The sequence below is a fragment of the Pseudorasbora parva genome, chromosome 20 (genome assembly GCF_024679245.1).
Source record: "Pseudorasbora parva isolate DD20220531a chromosome 20, ASM2467924v1, whole genome shotgun sequence".
NCBI classification, from domain to species: domain Eukaryota; kingdom Metazoa; phylum Chordata; class Actinopteri; order Cypriniformes; family Gobionidae; genus Pseudorasbora; species Pseudorasbora parva.
The window spans coordinates 24960172-24982228 of record NC_090191.1 but is presented as its reverse complement, the minus strand read 5'-3'; the positions used below and the strand labels follow the sequence as shown (position 1 = coordinate 24982228).

At 38.1% G+C, this 22057-nt stretch overlaps 1 protein-coding gene across 1 annotated transcript in view; it reads right to left on the bottom strand.

The window, feature by feature from the left end:
- Positions 1 to 22057, bottom strand: part of lin7a (lin-7 homolog A (C. elegans)) — a 61835-nt gene that overhangs the window by 27941 nt on the left and 11837 nt on the right. Inside the window, exon 2 of the mRNA XM_067427253.1 lies at positions 6206 to 6324. Within this exon, the coding sequence (XP_067283354.1) occupies positions 6206 to 6324 (119 nt within the window). The remainder of the gene's footprint in view (positions 1 to 6205; positions 6325 to 22057) is intronic.

Here is a 22057-nt window from a genome sequence, read left to right as displayed (position 1 = left end):
GGACGTAAGACGGAATGCACTCCTGCCAAAAAACCATTACCCTCATGTAAATACCGTGATCAATGGGACAGCGGATTTTATTTTCTGAAGAGGAACAGGGTGAGGGACAGTCACAAGTTTTGTAAGTTTTGTAACTGCGACTTCAGCATCTCACATCCGCATCATGTGCGACAGCGGAAGATCTTTTAAAGTGACAGTAACCACTTATAATGACAATGTAAAGAAGTAAAGTAATTGCTCACTAAATATGCTCTGCTCTTGCTACCTTTAATAAGGATTAACCTATATATAATTCATAATTTATGCAGTGCAAACTGATAACAATTTATGTATATTTCCTACTTGTTAAGTTGTTTTACAAGTAGGAAGAGAACAGGTACAAATTAAAAGTATTATTATGGGTCTATGTGAGGATTTATATTTTGTTATTGGCATTTTAAGCAGGCTTTTGTCCGTTGGGCAAGTAAAATTCTCTTTCACTTGTCCCTTCAAGAAATCCACTTGTCCCGGACAAGCTTAATGTCGAGCCCTGATAAGTTAAAACATTTCAAATGCACCAGCAAACAATTTTTCTGGTCATGTATTTCATCATTGAGGATTTCTTAAAGGGATCCCATGGTGTTGAGACTTGTATGGCTTAATATAACATAAATGATGTATCTTACTGAATTATGTGGTAGAAAACCCATGAAAGATCTACGTTATTTAAAAAATCGATTTTATATTTGGACCATGGGCGGCGCCATTTTGTTTGCGTTCTAGGTTGATGACGTAGAGTGGTTGAACTCCTCAATCAGCTGGCGTTACCCGTTGCTATTTTTACCACAACGCAACTCGAAAATTGTTTCAGAGTTAAACAAAACAATTGAATTGCTTTGTAATTGTACTTAAAACACACTCAAACATACATGTGCACACAAACTCACCTACACAAGTCACAAACAGATCGGCGGGCGCGCACACACACACCTGCTCTGTCTCAATCGCATGCATCATCACCAAAACATCCTGCCTCTCTTCCTCACGTTACTTTATCCCATCGTCCTACCTAGATATTTCCCTCTGCTGGTCACATTAGGCATTATAGTTAATCTACTATCAACAGTCTATCTAGGGAACAGGATGTGTTGAACAGGATATCAACACGTACAGGGAATAGATTGAGGGTTATTTATGCGCGCGCAGTGCGTGCGTGTGTGTGTGTGTGTTCGCGCCGATCTGTTGGGGTGTGTGTGTGTTCGCGCCGATCTGTTGGTGTGTGTGTGTGTGTGTGTGTGTGTTCGCGCCGATCTGTTGGGGTGTGTGTGAGTCTGTGTGAGAGAGAGAGAGAGTTTGTGTGCACACGTATGTTTGAGTGCGTGAAGTCGGACAGCTGTTTGTAAATCGGCTTTACTCGTTATTGCGGTGGAACGTGAGACTGAATGACTGCACTCGAACATGTCCACTATGGTGTCGGACAACACTACAAATGGCCGTCCCTTCAAATAATGCCCTATTTAAGGGTATAGGGTCGATTTCGGATGCAGCCCCTGTCGTGGAGACTGAGCAGCCCAACATCTCGATTGAGACAGTCGTGTGCGCGCCCGCCGATCTGTTTGTGACTTGTGTAGGTGAGTTTGTGTGCACATGTATGTTTGAGTGTGTTTTAAGTATAATTACAAAGGAATTCATTGGTTTTGTTTAACTCTGAAACAATTTTCGAGTTGCGTTGTGGTAAAAATAGCTACGGGTAATGCCAGCTGATTGAGGAGTTCAACCACTCTACGTCATCAACCTAGAACGCAAACAAAATGGCGCCGCCCATGGTCCAAATATAAAATCGATTTTTAAAATAACGTAGATCTTTCATGGGTTTTCTACTACATAATTCAGTAAGAGACATCATTTATGTTATATTAAGCCATACAAGTCTCAACACCATGGGATCCCTTTAAAAATGCTATCTAAAAAATCTTCTCGTGAACCCGATCTCGGGTCTCGTCTCGTGAGATTAATGTCTCATCACACCCCTATGAAGCACCATAGTTTATGATAGCCTTGATCTTGAAGTTTGTGGCATCTAATTTCCCCCTTCTTTAAATGTTTTTGGTAGAGGACGTTTTCACAACACATTTTATCATATTGACATTGCCCATGCAATGCAGAGCTGTGCTGTTGGAGCTGTAAATTGAGTCGACGCTGTGTCCTTTCACACCCTTGTTACGAGAATGTAAGAGACAGATTGCGCCATATGATACCTTGTGCAATTGCCGGGCCATGAAATGAGCTCATAGGGCATCCATGCACAGCTCGGTGAAACTCGGCCTGATGGATCTTGGGAGTGTGAATTGATGTCCTAAAAAGTATTATTACATTAATGGACCGTGAATCGCTTTGATTGATGAGAAACTTTGCTACAAAATGATACTGTACTTAACAATTTATCTGTTGTGTCATATGGTGTGTAGCAACCTATAAACTGAATCTCATATCCAATTTAAAGCATTTCTCTACAGATGTTCCAAGTCCGGTTTTGGCACATTTCCTCATGCATAGTTATAGCAACATTAATCTCAGCCACAGACTGTATACCAGCAAACTGTTTATGGACCATCTGATGCCCACAAACACGGCAAGAGCTTTTTCAAAATCACAAGCTCCAGTCTTGTCTACACAGTTCTTTTTTTCTTCTAACAACGGTTTACTGTTTTTCACAAGGTATTAGACTTCGCATTTCTGAGACAGAAAGGGAACACAGAGGTATAAACAATGGTGGGAAGAGCCAGGGTGGAGACAGGAGTAGCCAGAGGATGACGTGGAATTAAGCCAGGATGAAGGCCGAATGGAGGAGCGAAGATGGAACCAGAAGCCCGACCGAGTGAGGTGGAGGTGTGCAAAGTGGAGACCCAGGCAGAGCCAGGGAGACAAAGTCTGAACAAATCTGTTTACTTGCTGAGTTTCTCGATCACATAACCTCTAAACAGCCAGTGAGAAGTGTTTGAGTAAAAGCTGAAAATCTCTCAATTTTTTCCGTTTTAATTTAGTTTAAAGCCAGTTGAAATTGTGCTGACTTAACCAACAACACTAATGTGCAAATCAGGAGAAACATTGAGCCAATCCAGTTTTAACCAACAATTCAATTCACCAACATTTATGGTAAATGAACTGCATTTATATAGCACTTTCAACAGACCCATGGCCACCAAAGCGCTTTACATATTGCCTCACATTCACCCATTCATACACCGACGGCGGTGTCAGCCATGTAAGGCGCCATCTAGCTTGTCAGGAGCAGCTGGGGTTTATGTGTCTTGGTCATGGACACCTCGACACTTGGTCAGGTGGAACCAGGGATGGAACCACCAACTTTACGGTTTGTGGCCAACCTACATGAACCACTGAGCTACTTCCGCCTTATTTATCATGGATTTACTGTAGTAACACTAACTGTAACTCTGTTTTGTGAGTATTTTTCCCAGCTATTTTTCATATAGCTGGTCATGATTCTCCCATACTGTTTCAAAATAAACAAGCACAAGATTATATGTGCTCTGCCCGCTAGTGACAGAAAGCACAGCTGTGGTGTCATACTTAAAGGCAGCATATAATCATCCTTGTAACAATGAATTAAATAAACAAGCTAATTAACATAATAGGTTTCTTTCCTCGCCCATGTGATGTGCCGCACACGCACACACTCCTAAATGGAAGAGGGCATTTCCACCAGAGTAACACTGTTCATATGTTCACTTGCTCAGGCAAAAGTACAAAAATGTGTCTGTGTAAGATTGGTTTTTAGTTGTTTGCTAGTGCCGTTCTGGTGTTTGAGCATGGAAATGGACGATGGAAACATCTAAAAGCAGGGAGGATGTTGCCCCGGTGCTGCTCTTAAAAACGCAGTGACCCGGGTCAACCTTATTCTTTGAATAATTGCATTTCTGCAAGTTCACTGCAGGAGCAGAGTAAAACAGGCACCAGTCGCCACTATCTCTGCCTGACAGACACACTCCTGTCATCGCACCCTCAACGCACATCTGTCACTAACGTCAACCTCAGATGATGCCGAGATCCCGTCCCATAATTGATTCTCGGTCTATTATCTACCAAAGCCTATGATGCTAAAATTCTTCATATACATTACAAAAGTGACTGTCTGCTTTTTATTGTCCTTGTAAGGCTGGCTGGATAAAAAACTAGCAAATGCCAGGCTGTCTGATTGAGGACCGATTACTCCCCGAGAAGACAAAGGACACTTTCTGGAAATAAATATCTGAACTGACTCTTACAAAATTAGTATCACCATTCGAGACGCAAGTCTCACCTCAGTATCATCCTAATCGACATCTTTCTCTATTTACCCCCTCTCCCCCTACTCTTAATCTCTCTCATGCTGAGATAACCTAAAATTCATCCAAAATCTATATGGTTTAATGTGAACAATTATCATACAGTATATACATATTTGGTATCATTTGAAATGTCTCAGTGCGACTTAGTAGGGGGGGGGGGGGGGATTTCAGGGTGATTTGTAGCTTAAATCAGAGTGTCTGAGGATTTTCAGATCAGGTATACATTTCTTACTCTTTACTTCAGAGTATTTGATGTATGTATCAATTATCTTTGAATTGATTATGTAATTGACATGATACATTTACCTGACTAATAATAAATTGTTACATTGATTTATTCTAACTTTTAGTGCATTACGATGTATGCTTTGTTACTGCATAACGGCCAGTGCGAGGACCATGTGCGACTCTGAAAACCGAATGAATCATTTCAATACGAGTAAAGAGTTAAACAGATTAATCAAATGTGTAGTTAAATTGTTGTACAAATGACCTAATAACCAATTTGCATTCTATCCTAAATTCGAGGTCATGTTAAAATGGAGTCAGAGAAAGATAAATTGGAATTAAATCACTATCCTAACACTGCTTGCTATATGCTAGCCTGACAAGCCAGACCTACATCAAGATGTTTGGTCTGGAAACTCACCATTGACAGGGCTCAGTCCGAGGGGCGGGATAAACGGTTGTCTTTCAAACTCCCTCTGCACGACGTGCACGCAATTGGATAGCACTACAACCAACCAGAGCAACGAAGGTGAAGCGGAGCTAGTTAACAGAATAAACTTTGGCCGTATCCGGTCGGCAAAACTCGGAACACATTTTCCCTTTTTAAGACTTCAGTGCCGCTCTTTGTTCTTTTCTCAGAGAAAAGATTGATTAGATTTTCTGCCACTAGGGTGCGTCTAGATTTCTAGGCTATTTGCCCTGCTGAAAAAACAGAAAACGCAAGAAACCTTCACCCACCAGTCGTAAGCCTTACATCCTTAAATTTGGAAACATTTTCCCTTTAATTTTCTTAATTGGCATTGAAACTGGTAATACATATAATTCATGTTAATTCAGTGCATTGATTTATGTTTTAATAAACTATTGTAATTGTTCAATCAGAATAAAGTAGCTCAGATTTCAGTTTGTACCTAAATATACAAAAATGATATGATATTACCAAGAAGACTTGGTATTGCACTAGTCATGTGTACCACGTTTTGATTTTTGTAAATGCATGAAAACATCTATTTGGACATTTTTCTAAAAATCTTGTGACCCTGGACCACAAAACTTGAGATTAAGATTTATACATCATCTGAAATCTGAATAAATAAGCTTTTCACTAATGTATTGTTAGGATAGGACGAGATACAACAATTTGAAAGTATGGGTTCTAAGGGTGCAGAACAATCTAAATATTGAGAAAATCACCTTTAAACTTGATTAAACCAAATTAATTTCTTAGCAATGCATATTTTTTTATATATATTTACAGTAGAAAATGTACCAAATATCTTCATGGAACCTGAACTTTACTTAATATCTTAAGTTAATACTATCTTTATTTAATAAATGTTTTCTTATATATTAAAAGAAAAAATCTATGATTTTGACCCACACAATGTATTGTTGGCTATTGCCACAAATATACCATGCAACTTATGACTGGTTTTGTGCTTCAGGGTCACATATATTATATATTTCACATAAAATAATGATTAAAATGTTTGTTTTCAAAAGACATGATGGTGAGTCAGTTTTGACATACTTTTCATTTTTGGATGAACTGCCACTGTAATATAATTATGAAAATATCTTAACTGTGTCACTCGTAGAATATGGTGCTTAACTTTGGAGGCGACAGCAACACTTAATGTAGGTCTCACCTCTCTAATAGCGGTGCAGAACTCGCTCTGTAGAACCTTCTTCAGGGACTGCAGCTTGTGACCCGGGACGTCACCTGACTCCTGTAATTTTTCCAGCAGCTCAATCGCCCTGGTAACATCTGAGATGGAAAGAGAGAAAGAAAACACAGATGTGTTTGAATAACTGAGGTTCTGTGATTCAGATAGAGAGAGAGAGGGGGTAAAGTTTGAAGTAAAGGGCAGAGAGATGGTGGAGCTGCAGCGAATCGATTGCTGGGAAAATGAAAATAGACTCACTGAAGGCCAGAGGGGCCACTGAAAGCAATCAGTGCTCTCTTTACATGAAGCAAAAGACACATCACTCTGCTGTACCCCTGATATTCAGCAGTCCTACAGGACACATCCGCTGGGGTCAGTCATGGCTTGTTTCAACAAATACATATGGGTCTTTGCCACTGCTTTGGAATATACTTGGAGAGAGCTAACCGTAACTATTCTCATTCCTCTAAATGGCAGTGTCGTGATTGGCCAACCCAATCTTAACACGAAAACTTCATTATTTTAGCGATTTTGTATGAATTTCAGTAGTACAGAACAGGATATTTAGAAAAGTATGCATGAATGTTCATCCCTAAACATAACCGTACTAAACTGTATGAAACATACAAATTAATTAGCCACTGCCAAATTCTTTCAAATCATTAAAAAGTCTTTATATAACTTCTTTTGCACTCCGTTAAACAAAGGAAATCATTCTAGTATGTCATGATGGTGAGTAAAGGACATAATTGTACTTTTTTTTAGTGAACCATCAATTGTATGTAAGATTTTCTACCTTGAAATATCAGTTTCAGTATCATTCTGATGGTACACTGACCTCTAATAAGGCAAATGGCTTCTGTTTGTTACCCATGAACACCCAAGTTTCAACAATGCAAGTTTGGTGAGCAGGTACAAAATTTGGCCAAAGGTGTAGATTACTCTACAGCAGTACATCACACAATACGTCACACCAACATAGATTTAGTGAAGGAGTATTATACTAGCAAGGAATCTAAGAGAACGAAGAGAATGTTGTCATTAACACATGGATTATATTTTTAAATTATACCAACAGAGCGATGGACTCCATTGTGTTCAGAGAGCGCCGCTCTTTCTGTTTATCCCGAAACTGTCGCACCATAATGACGTAAGCGTGCTCCGGCACGAATGCTGAAACCCTATGTGAGTGCAGGCCAGCGGGCGAGTGGGGAGGGGGGACAATCGTACTCGGGCCCAGTTCATGGCAAACGTGCCTAGTGTGAGTACACCCTAAGACGTTAAACCGAGGTCCTGACTCTCTGTGGTCGTTAAAAATCCCAGTGTCCTTCGATAAAGAGTAGGGGTGAAACCCTGGCATCCTGGCCAAATTTGCCCATTGGCTGCTGTCTATCATGGCCTCCTAATCATCCCCCTCTCCTGATTGGCTTCATCACTCTGTCTCCTCTCCACCAATCAGCTGGTGTGCGGTGAGCGTTCTGGTGCAATATGGCTGTCGTCGCATCATCCAGGTGGATGCTGCACATTGGTGGTGGTTGAGGAGATTCCCCCTTCTTTGTAAAGCACTTTGAGTGCCTTGAAAAGCTCTATATAAATGTAACTAATTATTAATTGAACTAACTAATGCAAGGCTGCAAATTGTTTATACTCTCTTGAAGTCAGTTGTAGTTTTCTGTCTCACGACTAACTAGAAAAATCTGGCAGCAGCTTGACCTTCCTGCCAGTGTAATTTATGAAAGACAGCAATGTAGGCTATGACCTTATCTGCAGTCCCAATATCACAGAGTTTTGCAGTTTGTCTGGGATGTCAAAAGGTAATTTAACAGTCTCATTTTAGGGTGGCAAGCAAATAAATACTTACAGTACCTTGGCTGGAAAGCTTTGAAAGTTTACAACCTTGTGAAATCACTGTCCACTGCCCTATCCTGTAGCTACCATTTAAAGATGCAGTGTGTGAATTTTAGCGCCATCTAGCTGTGAGGTTGTGAATTGTAATCACCCAAAGCTCACCCCTCCCTTTTGAAGCACATAGAGAAGCTACGGTGCCCGACACAGGACAAAGATGTCGTCTGTGACAGCAGAGAGTTGCTAGCGCTCTGTAGAGAAGTTTGTCAGTTTAGGGCTGCTGTAAAAACATAATGGCGCAAAATGGTGACTTCACTTTAAGGGGACCCGCGGTTTATGGAGATGGAAATGGCTCATTCTAAGGTAATAAAAACATAATGGTACATTATGTCAGGTCTTTATACACTCTATACACCACTGAAAACATAGTTATGTATTATATTCCATTTCTGTCAAAAGGTCCACATAAATACTACACACTGCACCTTTAATTACACACATGCACATTAAAACGTTTAGCACTCAGTGTATACAGTATGTGAGTATGTGTAAAGTATGTGAAAACATAAGCAGTATTTCAGCTAAACTAAACATTTCTGTCATTCCTGTTATGGTTTTAACATTGCTCACAAGGTCGACATGGTTCTTCCTGCCTTTTGAAATCATTTAGCTTGCCAACAAATCTTTGTGCATAGCAAGACGTGAACGAAACCGATGAATATTTCTAGTGCATGCAGAAATATGAAAAAGCAGTGCAATGGAATGCAAATCTTGGTTACACTTCATTTTAAGTTTACAGTGTAATTCAAAGTACTCCGTAATATTAAATAACAACATACTTTACTATAGAAATAGGGTAGGATTATGGTTTAGTTGAGGGTTAGTTGCTTATAATTATGCATGGTTTACTGTTATTGTGGTAAGTACATGTAACATGTAACAACACTAAAAAAATGTACTTGTTGAATTTACTTAAATGCATGGTCAAGTGGTTCCGTGCAACTATATTGAGTTATTTTTACAAATAAATATTTAGTTATATGAACAAAAGAAGTTTTATATAAATGTAATATTTGCTCTACAAGTGTAAGTGGAAATATATTAAATAACAACAAGCATATTTTTAGAAACAAAATCCAAAAGTAACTCATTAGACAAACTCAATTTAATTGAGGGCAGGAATTCCATCCAATAAAGTGCCCACAGCCTAAACACAGGCACCATTGTACTGCATAATGGTAACCACAAAATTACTCCTCTAAATGTCCAACATAACTGAACACTAACATAAACTTCTTCAAAAACTTCACTAAACATAAATCTTGCCCTTTGCTGAAAAATAACACAACATTCACTCTCCTAATGCAGTCACTTGCAAAGCATGCTGGGAACTACAGATCCACTGCTCAGTTTGTTCGTTTCACTCAGCAATGTTAAGTTGACCAAACAAACACTTATCAGTCCCTCCAGGATTTCACAATATTTTTTTGTGATTTTTGCGATCAATATGACTGATTTTGTGGTGGTAATTTGCAGAAATGTGCGAACAATTTTGCAATGTTTTTTTTTTTTAATTATTAAGATACCACATTTACCACATTATGTATTATGTTAGATGCACAATAGTCATACACGACAACAGAACAAACAAAATGCACAAATCTTTTTTATTTTGGTATCTTAGAAAAAAAGGCTAGTCCAGTGTTGTAGCCTACTATAGCTTTAATAACTATATCTTGGAAATATCTGGGAAAAGTAAATACAGCAATAAGCAATGCCTAATATAAAAAGTTCTCAAATAATTAATCAAGTAAACAGTCAGTAATTAAATAAGAACTAATAAACAAATGATACGAGGACAAATAAATACAACATAAAGATACAGATACAAACATTGCTTTTTTGTGGGGGGGTTTTCTTCAGTGGTTGTTATTTGATAGGTAGCCTGCTATAACCTATAAGTTGCTTTTACTTAAAGATTACTGGCTACTATAATACACAGACCTAATAGCCTACAGTCTGTCACACGTCCCAAACCTATTCACTCAAGACACCTCCAAGACGGACATTTAGGGATAATCATGTGTGTATTTGATTTTGATTGATCAAGGGCATTAAGCCTATAGAACAGATCTGTATACTCGCGAGCGCTGATAGGCGGCAAAAGCACAGAATCCTCAGCAGTCTGACATCGGTCCGTGTGTAAGGAGCGAATTGAGTTTGGTATACAGCGCTTTTATGAACTCTTTTTTAGTGTTATCAGGCATATCATAATTTTATTTGGTCATTCATCCATCTAGAGTAATCAATTCGCCCGGTCCTTGGCACTTAGGCCTATGCGAGACGAGATGGCAGGCGAGAAAAATTCACTTTCGCTTTTACAAAGACCATACACTTTGCAAGCACCACAACGTCTGTAATCGGCATAAAAACGATGTATTAAAGCTTTAAATAAATTCGATATTTATTTATTTATTTGTTATAGAACATATTTTTTGTGATTATTTTGCGGTGAAATGGCAAATTATGCAGGATCGCAAAAAATGAGACATTTTGCTGATTTTGCATTGTAGTCAGCGATCGCGGAATCGCGAAAAACTGGAGGGACTGATTTATTAAGTAATTGGTGTCAATACTCAATAGTAGTAGAAACAACTCAGTAAATTTAAGTTCATGTAGTTCAATTAGTTTTTAAGTAATGTGAACAAGTATGATTTGATTGCAACAGTGCAATCCAACAATAGTGAAAAGTCATTTTTTTGAGTGAAGGGCACTCTGTAATGCCTGGCTAACACTACAGGAGTTTTAAAATCCTCTCCGATTGTAAAGTCTGGTTGCAGCACACACTTCAGGAGAATCTTTGCAGATTTTCTTGACTCAAATCTTAAACATGCTCACACTACAAGATTTGAAAATCGAGGAGCATCACACAGTACAAACTATTATTAAGATTATCGTGCCAGAGGAAGTGCGTCACGTGATCTACGCAGCAGATCGTAAGTGGGAAAACAAAATGGAAAGGCCTACTGTAACATGAAAACATTAACTGTATCAATAATGATCATTTGTTGTGGAAAAAACAAAAAGCGTAAGAATAAACCAATGGATTCGAAAATGGTAGGGTAGATGGGCTCAACATGGATTGTCAGTTCTGCAGCGAGAAATTGAGGTAATTTTATTGACCTTATTTGATCCTGTCGTTCTGGCGCTCGTTGTGTGTGTTAGCAATGTATTTTCCCCCTCGGAGCTTGCTGCATAAAGGTGGAGCATGCGCACTTATTGTACTGGAGTGTAGCGGGTTTTTCAGGCTGGTTATTACGCGTGTGACCGAGAATAAAGTTAAGGAACATTCAAACGACTGTCATTTATTGTTTTCTTATTTCTCAGTATTTAAGGCGAACACTGCACGGACGCTTTGTCACACTAGTGTGCCAGAATGTTTACCGCTGCCTAGTTCAAAAGTGATCATCACCTGTTAAAGTGTAGATTTGTGCTGTCAAATGAAAAGGAAGAAATGCTGATATTCTCTCTCTCTCTCTCTCTCTCTCTCTCTCTCTCTCTCTCTCTCTCTCTCTCTCTCTCTCTCTCTCTCTCCCTCTCTTCCTCAGAGCTACAGCAAACTACGGCAACTCAACTCGCGGTCGCCATTTCGAAATGTCCGTCTCGTCGTAGACTTGTTTCCTATTGGCTATTGTGACCATAGACATCATGATTGTGACAGTTCTGACGTTATTACAATCTTGCTCATCCCGACAAATATCAAACATGTTTGATATGATGGGGGCGAGCCTGATTTGCGTGAGAGCAGATTAGGAGGTGCAATATTTGATCTGTGAACGGCTCACATTACCAGATAATCTGTGCCCAACATCGGAACCGATCGAGTCCTGGAAAATATTTTGTGTATTTTTTGGAAAATAAGCCTCGGGAGGGGAAAATCGGGCATAAATCGGCCTAAAACTCCTGTAGTGTGAGCCAGGCACTGATTGATTGATTTGACTGATTGACTGATTGATTGATGAAGTACTTACAGTAGTAAATATATATTTTAGCATACAAGCTGGTCTAACAGTACATTTTAGCCTGCATAGTAAAACTGTCTGCATCGTAGAACTTTCTCTTTGTATTTTCAAACTCATCCCCGTTTAAAACATTATTACTACAGGCAAAACATCACCTTTGTAAAAATAAAAAAATAAAAAGTAATATATATATATCCTCCCAAAAACGGATTATACATAATAGCAGGAGCATATGCAGTCAATCTACAATAGATTTACCATTAATTATATCTAATTTATAGGGACTATAAATTAGATATAATTAATGGTAAATCAATTGTAGATTGACTGCATATGCTCCTGCTATTATGCATAATCCGTTTTTAGGAGGACTATAATAAAAGCGTGTTTATGTGATGAATATCTGTCACTTAGCCTGTGCTTTAAAAAACAAGTGCCGTTTTACAAATAGCTAAAGATCACGTTATGGATGGTTGAGCCTCTGGTCACATTTAGTGCTCAGTACAACTCGCGGTGATTTGTTTTTGTGTCAAGGCAAGCATGTGGCTAATTGTGCTCGTTCATCTTTGGACCGTGAAAAATTACAGCCATTTTATGTAATGTGCAACTGTTTGGGGTGAAAAATGAGAAAAATCCTTTTAAATTTTGTCTCAAAAATTGACAAAAATGAGGGTCTTTCTGTCGGTCTCATATTAGCCTGCATTAGATAATAACTTTGTTCGAACACAGACAGCAAAGCAAAGTAGGCCAGACTCTGACAGGAACTAATAAAACCGAACCCAGCGAGACTAGGAGAGGAGACACAAAAGCTATTATGGCCTGTGGGCACATGGGACAACAACAGATGCAACAATCGGAGTAAAATCTCTTGCAGTTTGAAGGCCTTTCTGTCAGTCACATTGAGAGGAGACTTACAACCTTTTGCTCTAATCTTCAATCCCCAAATGGGTGGTTTTGGTTCATTTCTCATTAATATGTCACATTGCACTGTATTTGAAAGCTTTTCTGATAAAATGATAGAATCAAATTAAGGCTTTTCTGTTATTAAAGCAGCTTAGATTCTATCAAAAACTGACAGCAAGATCCATAAGTGAGCAGTGTCCTGGCATGTCCAACTTGGCTCTGCCTCAGAAGAATGTCAGAATGACATAAATCACTCTATTGCCACAGCACATCAGTAAACATTGATGACTGATGCTTTTTGGTGAAAAATTTAACATGAGGACATAAACTGCGGCCTGTTGCATGCTTGAAGAGTGTTGTTATTGTTAACTAACACAAAAATTATAACAATTGTTTTTATTGCTTGAAATAAAATTCACACTAGTGATTACCAGTGGGTTAACACGATCTCCACTTTAGAATACAGTTCCAAATAATTAGTAATTTCTTTGAAGAAGGTATTCAAAGGTTAGTTCACCCAAAAATGAAATTGATGTGATTAATGACTCACCCTATGTCATTCCACACCTGTAAGACCTCCGTTCATTTTCAGAACACAGTTTAAGATATTTTATATTTAGTCTGACAGTGTATCAAAGTGTATGCACACTATACTGTCCATGTCCACAAAGGTAATAAAAACATCATCAAAGCAACGAAAATAAATTTTGGTCCATAAATAGCAAAAACTATGACTTTATTCATTATTGTCTTCTCTTCCGTAAGTAACACTTGAGTTATTATATTCAAAACCTTAGTTTACTATGACTTCAGCCAATACTAGAAGGTTATCATGCTTTTCACTTTAGAATACTGATTCAAATAATTAGTAATTCCTTCTAAACGATCATACATAAATTATACATTATGCATTATTCACATTTATCATGAACCTGTAGTAATTCTTTGTAGTCCTCTAGGAGATATAAAAAAATAATAGTAGTTAGTGATTAGCAAATAATACAAATGAGCACTATTACTCACAAATTTGTTAGGAGTTTCTTGTTAGTTGAAGGCACAATATGTCATTTTTACGGTGGCCGAGACAGCTCAACACGCTGCAAATGAAGAAAGCACCAGCAAATAAAGAAAACATCTTCATCAGTTTGGCAACACGCGCGCTGCAAAAGTTCACAACACATGCAAATACAAAAACGCGCTACAAATCCTCACAACATGCAAAAACAAAAACTGACCTGAAAGTTGAGTTTTTTTTTTGTTTACTTTTATATCATGATGGTATAATTGCTTAGTCGTTTCGATATTGTTGGCCTAAATATATTGTTACACTGTATAAAAAAGACCATATAATCATACTTTCAGGATGTTTAAATAAACAAAAAAAAAAACTCACCTTTCAGGTCAGTGACAACAACACAGGTGACAGGCGAGTAAACAATAAGGTCCCATGGGAGTTCGTCACTCAAAGGGGTCCCCTTAAAACATTTCAGTTGTGGTCTGTGTTATTTGCAGCGTTTTTGTATTTGCATATGTTGTGAGGATTTGTAGCGCGTTTTTGTATGTGCATGCGTTGTGAACATTTGCAGCGCGCGTGTTGTCAAACTGATGAAGATGTTTTATTTATTTGCTGGTGCTTTCTTCATTTGCAGCGTGCTGAGCTGTCTCGGCCACCGTACATTTTTCACCGCTAGAGGTGGCTTATTCCAAACAAAGGCATAGCTTGATGACACCTTGATTTCTTAGAGCTTTTATTATGCCACAGACGACTTTCGCTTCCGTTTTTTACGGTCATGCGTATGTGAGGTAACCCGCTGTTTCAACAGATTAAATATATTATTTGAGCGTGTTGAAAGTTATGTTAAAAGGTTTTCTGTGCATTCACTCTGCAGCTACTATGAGACACTTGGTGCATACTGCAGTAAGCTATATTGATATTAGGCACGGTAAAACATGGTACTCGTGGTAAATCAAGAAAACGAGATTGAAGACCTGTTCACACCGGGACAATTTTCATGTGCGTTTATCGCTACCATTAAACGCCTCGTCATAAAAAGGGCGCCAATGTGAATGCGCACACCGACACAAAACTTTTTTTTCACGTGCCTGGAGCCGCTGAAGTTACAGTAAAACACAACTTGGTGGCGCTCAAGCACAAAACGGTCTTGCCGAGCGCACATTGATACGTCGAAGAGGAAGTAAGTAGACAAAGATGATGAGCTGCTAATTCTGCTTTGCCAGTTAGCAAAAAGTGTGTGAATGGTTTTGGCAAGCACGTAAATACTACTTCTTTTGTGTGAAAAGCAAGTGACAGAAGCATAAAGTGGCACAGCACCACCTTGTGTGCCGGGGGCACCATCTACTGAAATTACACGTGCACTCGGTGCATCGGCAGTGAAAATCGTTTGGGTGTGAACACTCAAGACGCTCCGAAAAACATCTCGAAAAATGCTGCCGATAAGTATGGGAGATATTTGTCCCAGTGTATATAGGCCTTAACTGTGTTGGGCTATGTAACAATAATTCGTTTTCTGTTGATGAATGTATCCAATCATTTGCTCACCTGTTTAATAAAACAGGCAATATATTAAAGCTTCTTTTGTGTTTCCGTGGTTTAAAAAAAAAAACTAAAAAAAAAAAAGGGAAGTCAAACTTTAATAGTGTTAATATTGCATTACTCATTTGTTCCTGTATAGTTATTCATTAATGATGGAACAGTATTCTAAAGTACTACCACTAAAATTGCTAACTAATAAATGAATGAACTGTAAATATAAAAATAAAAGCTATACTACACTACATACTACATATTTAAAACAATATTACACACTATATTAATGTATTACTATATTACTAACTATATCATAAGTTAGTTTGTAATATTTTGGTATTTTATGACTGGTCAAAACTTTTTTACATAAAAGAAGCAAAGCGTATATTGAAAAATGTTTGACATTGATTATGTTTCATAGACAAAATAAGGGCATGAGGATGAGTAAATATGATCCATTTAATGATTTTGGTTCACCCAAGAAGAATAGCTGTGGGAATATTATGATTTGGAAATAATGAGAAAAAACAAACACAACAACAGCCAATGAATCTTTTGAAGGTCAGTGGTGATGTGGTCATGAGAATGGCATTGAACCAGCAGAGTTATGGATGTTCTGGAGGTTATTAAGCCTTGTAATGATGTGCCACAAACAAGGCTGTTGCAAAAGTCAATTCTGGATGTAACAAAGGCACGAATTAAAGTTTCATCAGCAGAGAGGGATGATGGACGTTTCATAAACAAAATATTCATAGCTGAATTGCATTCATTTTTGCTTGAATATATTACATTTTAAGCCTATACTGTATATTTCTAAAGTATACACAAATGTCCCATGTTTTATTCAGCAAGGATTCATTAAATTGATCAGAAGTGAAACTTTTACATTCTTGCCAGATTAGTAAATGTCGTTCTTTTGAACTTTTTATTCATCAAAGAAAGCTGAAAAACTGCATCAAGATTTGCACAAAAAATATTAAGCTTCTCACTGCTTTCAACATTGATAATAGTAGTAAGAAATACTTCAAGTGTCAAGTCATCATATTACAATGATTTGATCACGTGACACTGAAGACTGGAGTAATGATGCTGATTTTTTTTGCCATCACATGAATAAATGACATTTTAAAATATATTACAATAATTATATTTCACAATATGAGCCCTTATTAATTATCAACAAAAGGGGCATTTTGTCTTTTATTGGGAGAGAAAAAGAGACATGAAATGACAAAGGAGAAGGGCAGAAGAGGATTGGGAAAAGACCTGAATCACCTGTAACACGACTGCCATTTTGCAAGCGCTGCTTATGACCACTTTAAAATGCTTACAGACTCGCAGCACATTTCCCACAGTGCAGGTTTCACTCACCAGTGGATGGATCAATTCTGTGCTATTCAGTGGCTTGCACCCACCATTTAACGTTTGAACTACACTGTCTAGTGATTTGTATACCTAGTAGTGCTCATTTGTCACAATGTTAAAGTCCTCACTTCCTTCCTTTCACTTCATCTCCCTCACAGTGCTTGCTTAAGTCCACTTTTACATTATGGATGCTATCTAGGCTGTACAAACTTGCTGTTTGTAGGCAAGTTTTATAACAGACTTCCTGTTTGGAGTGTGCCTATGATGCTTTAAGGGGTTGCTGTATAGGTTATGGGACAGAGTCCTAGACTCAATGGTACACTTCATAATATTGACAATGTAATGCTCAGAATAAAGGTCCAAGTTACTACAATTGAGCGACTTTGAGATCTTTGGCCTTTCTGCAGGTCTGATGCTTAAAATACCAGCAGAGTCTTATTGGAAATATACCAACATTTTTGAGAAATTCAAATAACATACGTTCTTAAAATGAACAACTAGAGGCAGTATAATGCCAACAACTTTTATTATTTTTAATTATAATTTCAGGGGCAGATTATAGATTAACAATGTATTCACTTTTACCATTGTTTTACCATAGTACATGATTTGGAAACGAATGCACTTTTACATATGCATCACATAGATAGTTCCGTATGGCTTTTCTGATGTAGTAAACTGGCTCGGTTGCTCACCTGGTACAACACTGCTCATTGCAGAGCGCCTGGGTGCGAGTCCCATGAAACACAAGTTCTAAGACTTAGTTTTGCCAACCGGATACAGCGAATGTTTAATCTACCAACGAGCTCCGCTTCACAGTGCTCTGGTTGGTTATAGCTCTATCCAATTGCGTGCAGAAGGAGTTTGAAAGACAACCGTTTATTCCGCCCTTTGGATTGAGCCCTGCCAATGGTGAGTTCCCAGACCAAACATCTTGATGTGGGTCTGGCTTGTCAGGCTACCACAATAGATAGCTACCAATGTAATAAAATGTTGCCAGATTCACCTTCATCTGTATAAAACTGAACACACTTTTAGCTCAGGACATTTTATTCTGTTTTTCCAACAACAGAGTGCATGACATCAGATTAGTGAAGGTGACCTTGCAGTCATGTCCTGTGGCAGCTTTCATAGATCCGCATATGTACAGCAGCTCCACAGTGTGTGACAACCTTTATTTCATTAATCCTGCGCTGCCTGAAGCTCCGTCATTACCGGCGGATTTCTGCCAAGAGGATGGTCTGGAGTCATGTATGGGGTAATGAGCCATCTTGGACATGCTGGTGTCCTTTCAGCCAGCACAGGAAACTGTGTGAACACTCCTTTTCACGTTTATGTCTCATTACTGGGAGGTCAAAGAATGACCAAGGATGATATTCTGCAACTTCTCCCTTTTTCCTTGTGACTCATACTTTTCTTGCGTGTCTTGATTCAGATGTCTCTGTCTCTGTTTGTGGTCATTTTTGAAAGTTACTGTATTTAAGCTGCTTTTAAGCTCAACTTTTAGATTAAAAGTTAAAAATATGTTGTGCTATACACATTGCCTAAGACCTTCCTTCTTGTTTATAATGAGCTGAGCATCATCTTACCATGGGTGTCACTTTTAATTGGGGGGGGGGGGGGTACAAACAACCAACCACTGCAGTGTTTTTTCAATGTAATACAAGACTGATGTCACTGTTGCGCCCTGTCTTGCTGTTTTATCTGTCTTTTTCAACTTTCAAAAACATGTATTAAGACCTTGCATTCTTTTCCTTTAATTCTTTTCCAGTCGCTCCACTCATGTTTCTAAACACAAGAATGCATTTTGTCCTCTTAAAGGGACACTTCACCACTTTTTCATATTAAACTATGTTATTCCCTAAACTAGGAGGAGAACTATAATATATTGCGGAATAGCACTTCTGAGAGTACTTCGACTAATAAACGATGAATTCATTGCCATAATAAGTACACACGCAAAACATTTATTTAAAATATTTAATTGATTGCTATAATGGGAGCAAAAACATGTTCTGAATTATATACTTATATAAGCACTTTTAGCTTCAGTTATATACTACTAGTATATGAAACAAATGCTTTGTAAGACATTAAAGACTATTTTAACACAATTTAAACAGTAAAAATCAAAACACGATTGTGTAAGAATTGTAATCAGGCTCTGAACAGATTACCTATTAAAATTTCTTTCAGCCAATAGAATCGCTCTGGGGGTCCTTGCGGACACGATTTCACAGGGGGACAGGATTTTTCATGACACCGGGAATTTTTACTGCGCCGAGTCGAAGTACTCTCAGAAGTGCCATTCTGCAATATATTATAGTTCTCCTTTTTAACCCGCTTAGAAAAGCGCCACGTTTTATTTTATGTCACCATACTAGGTCGTTCAGCTATTCGTGTAACTGTATTTAAATAGGGAAAATGTGGAGGTGTTTGGTGGCTTCTAACTTGATCTCTGTTTGGTACCATAGTAAATGAACTGGGCTTAGTGGGCTATAGCTAAATGCTATCAGATGGTCACCACGCTTAGAGCGATTACGTGTACGCACTCAGACGAGAGAGGTATGCATCAACTCATCTTAGTTAAGGGAATAACATAGTTTAATATGAAAAAGCGGTGAAGTATCTCTTAAGGGCCTGATATACCAACCCAATCTCACGGGGTGGCTAATTCGTATGAATTTGTACAAAGTCATTTGTACGTTTTTTGCTAAATCCTATAGATTTGATGAGTTGGCCAACTCATCTTATGAATTTCCTAACCCTAACCCTGCCCCTAAACCTACCCGTCACTGCGGTTTAGACAAATCGTATGAATTCATAAGAGTGAGGTCATAAAAATTTGTGCGAATTAGCCACCTTGTACAAATCCGTTCAAATTGATCATGAGATAGCGTTGGATATACTCGCGGCAAAGGTTTTTTCATTCTTCGTTTAAGGGTAAAACGAAGTTCAAAATACATGACCAGCGATATATCAGATGCCACCCACACTGCTGAGAGTGACGTTTAGATGAATATGTAAATCTGTGCTGCAGTCCTCTCAATTACAAAATAAACACATGACCAAATTGAGAAAACAGCAAGCATTTTAGTAAAGCATAAAAAAGCATCTGATCATAGCAATGTGGATGTTTTGCTATTTCAAACTCCCAAAATGAACTCAAAACGCATTTCATTCGGCCGGGTTTTGTTCAAAATGACGTCACACCAGTTCGTTCTTCAAATTCGGTCTTCTGGTATATCTGGGCCTTTAGTTTCCCTTTTTATTACAAAGAAATCTGAATTCAGTGTAACATGCTTTTTATGAACAGATAGTATCTTGATAATCTTTGGCTGAATTGCATTTGTACCTTGTATTTCAACAAGGGGCCATTCATGCTAACCAATTCAAATCCAGACCAGCAGGTGACTGTCAAAAATAGTCCTTTGGTCTGACAGTGATGCTTTTTGCATTAAATACAAGGGTTTTGGGATTCCAGACTGCAGATGTACGTCAATGAATGTTTATCAATATTTGTTTGGGAACATATTTGTTCTCTAGAATGGATAGACAGTTGTGGAAAAGAGAGTGGAGCACGTGTATGTGGGAGAGATTTTGTCAGTTGCTTTGCGCAGCTAATGACAACTGTAACAATCACTCATAACACAGAAACTAAATGAATACTCATGCTCAGCAATTGGTGATGCTTTCTCTGATGCTTAAGAAGTTGTAGATACATCCCTACTTGGGATTTCAGAAAGTTGTAGGGAAATAATCACCTTTGGCAGAAAGTAATAGGAACATGTTGCATATTTGACGGCAATGTATCTTACAATTGACCTTATCGGTAAGCCCCGCCCCCTTTAGCAATGTTGCTAACTCACACAAAAAATGTCTTACAATGACAGCTGTCACGTGTGAAAACTTCATCCCAAGATGTTTCTGGACACAAAATGTAGCGTATAACCCATCTGAATGATGACCAAACTTTACTGATGGTTTATGAAGTTTATTACATTGTTTTTCACTCCAAAAATCGCCGTAAGAGCTGGACAAAAAAAACGTGCGCATTAACGTCTCATTCACAAACTCTCTCTCTGTTGCATTATCATTAACATACACAGCAAATTAAATGAAAAAACTCATACAACTAACAATAATCAAACATATACAGACCATTTTCCTTTTCGTTTGTGCAGTTTAAATCTGTATCTGCAAAACAACTCCGATAAATCTGTGTGCGAGCTCTCCCTTTCACTACCCGCAAACTTTAATACCCATGAAAAAGGAGTCCCTCAACTATAGTAAGACAGATAATGTAGACTTTAAACATATTTAAACTCACAGAAATATCAAACATGTTTACAAAAACAAACTAAACGATAAAGAAGAATATACGGAAATTACGATGATGATAACATCCAGGATCAACACTGTTCATGTACCACAGGGTTAGGTTAAATTAATTTACATGTAACCATCTTAATATGGAGATGCACAGAAATGTAGACCATCGTTTATGTGTTTTTATCTAACTTTACACTGTTACATGATGTGAGAACAGTTACCTATCACTAACTTTAATCGTACAGCCAAAATGACAACCCCCAAAAAAATCCTGATACCTGGAATCAGTGTTACAGTACCCCAAGTACATTGTTTTACCATTTTTGCAGCAGAAACGCCATCAAACCGATGAGAGCATCAGATTTTCCAATGCTTCTCTATGGCGCTGAAACCTAAAGATTTCTGAGTTCCTGTGAACGTGCAACTGATGCTCAACTGCTATTGGCTCATCTGTGTTTGAGGGAGGGGCTTACCGATAGGTCAATGTATCGACTAAGTCGACTTGCTTATAATATCCCTACTTTATTATATAGCACTATAATTAAAAAAAGGTAAGAGAGCAGCCCACACTTTTTTAGCCTATCAGAAACCACTGCCTTTTACAGATATTGGCTTGCTTGAATGATGATGCATGGTTGAAGGAATGGGATTATCTAATTGTAATTGTAAAAATCACTTACAGCACTTTTAACAATGTTGAGCTGAAACTCTATAACCTCGGGGAAGGAAATGATGTCTAATGCCTTTATATTAACAAACTGTCCAAAGATCTATCACTATAATGTCATTTAGTGGGCAAAGTTATTTACAAAAAAATAA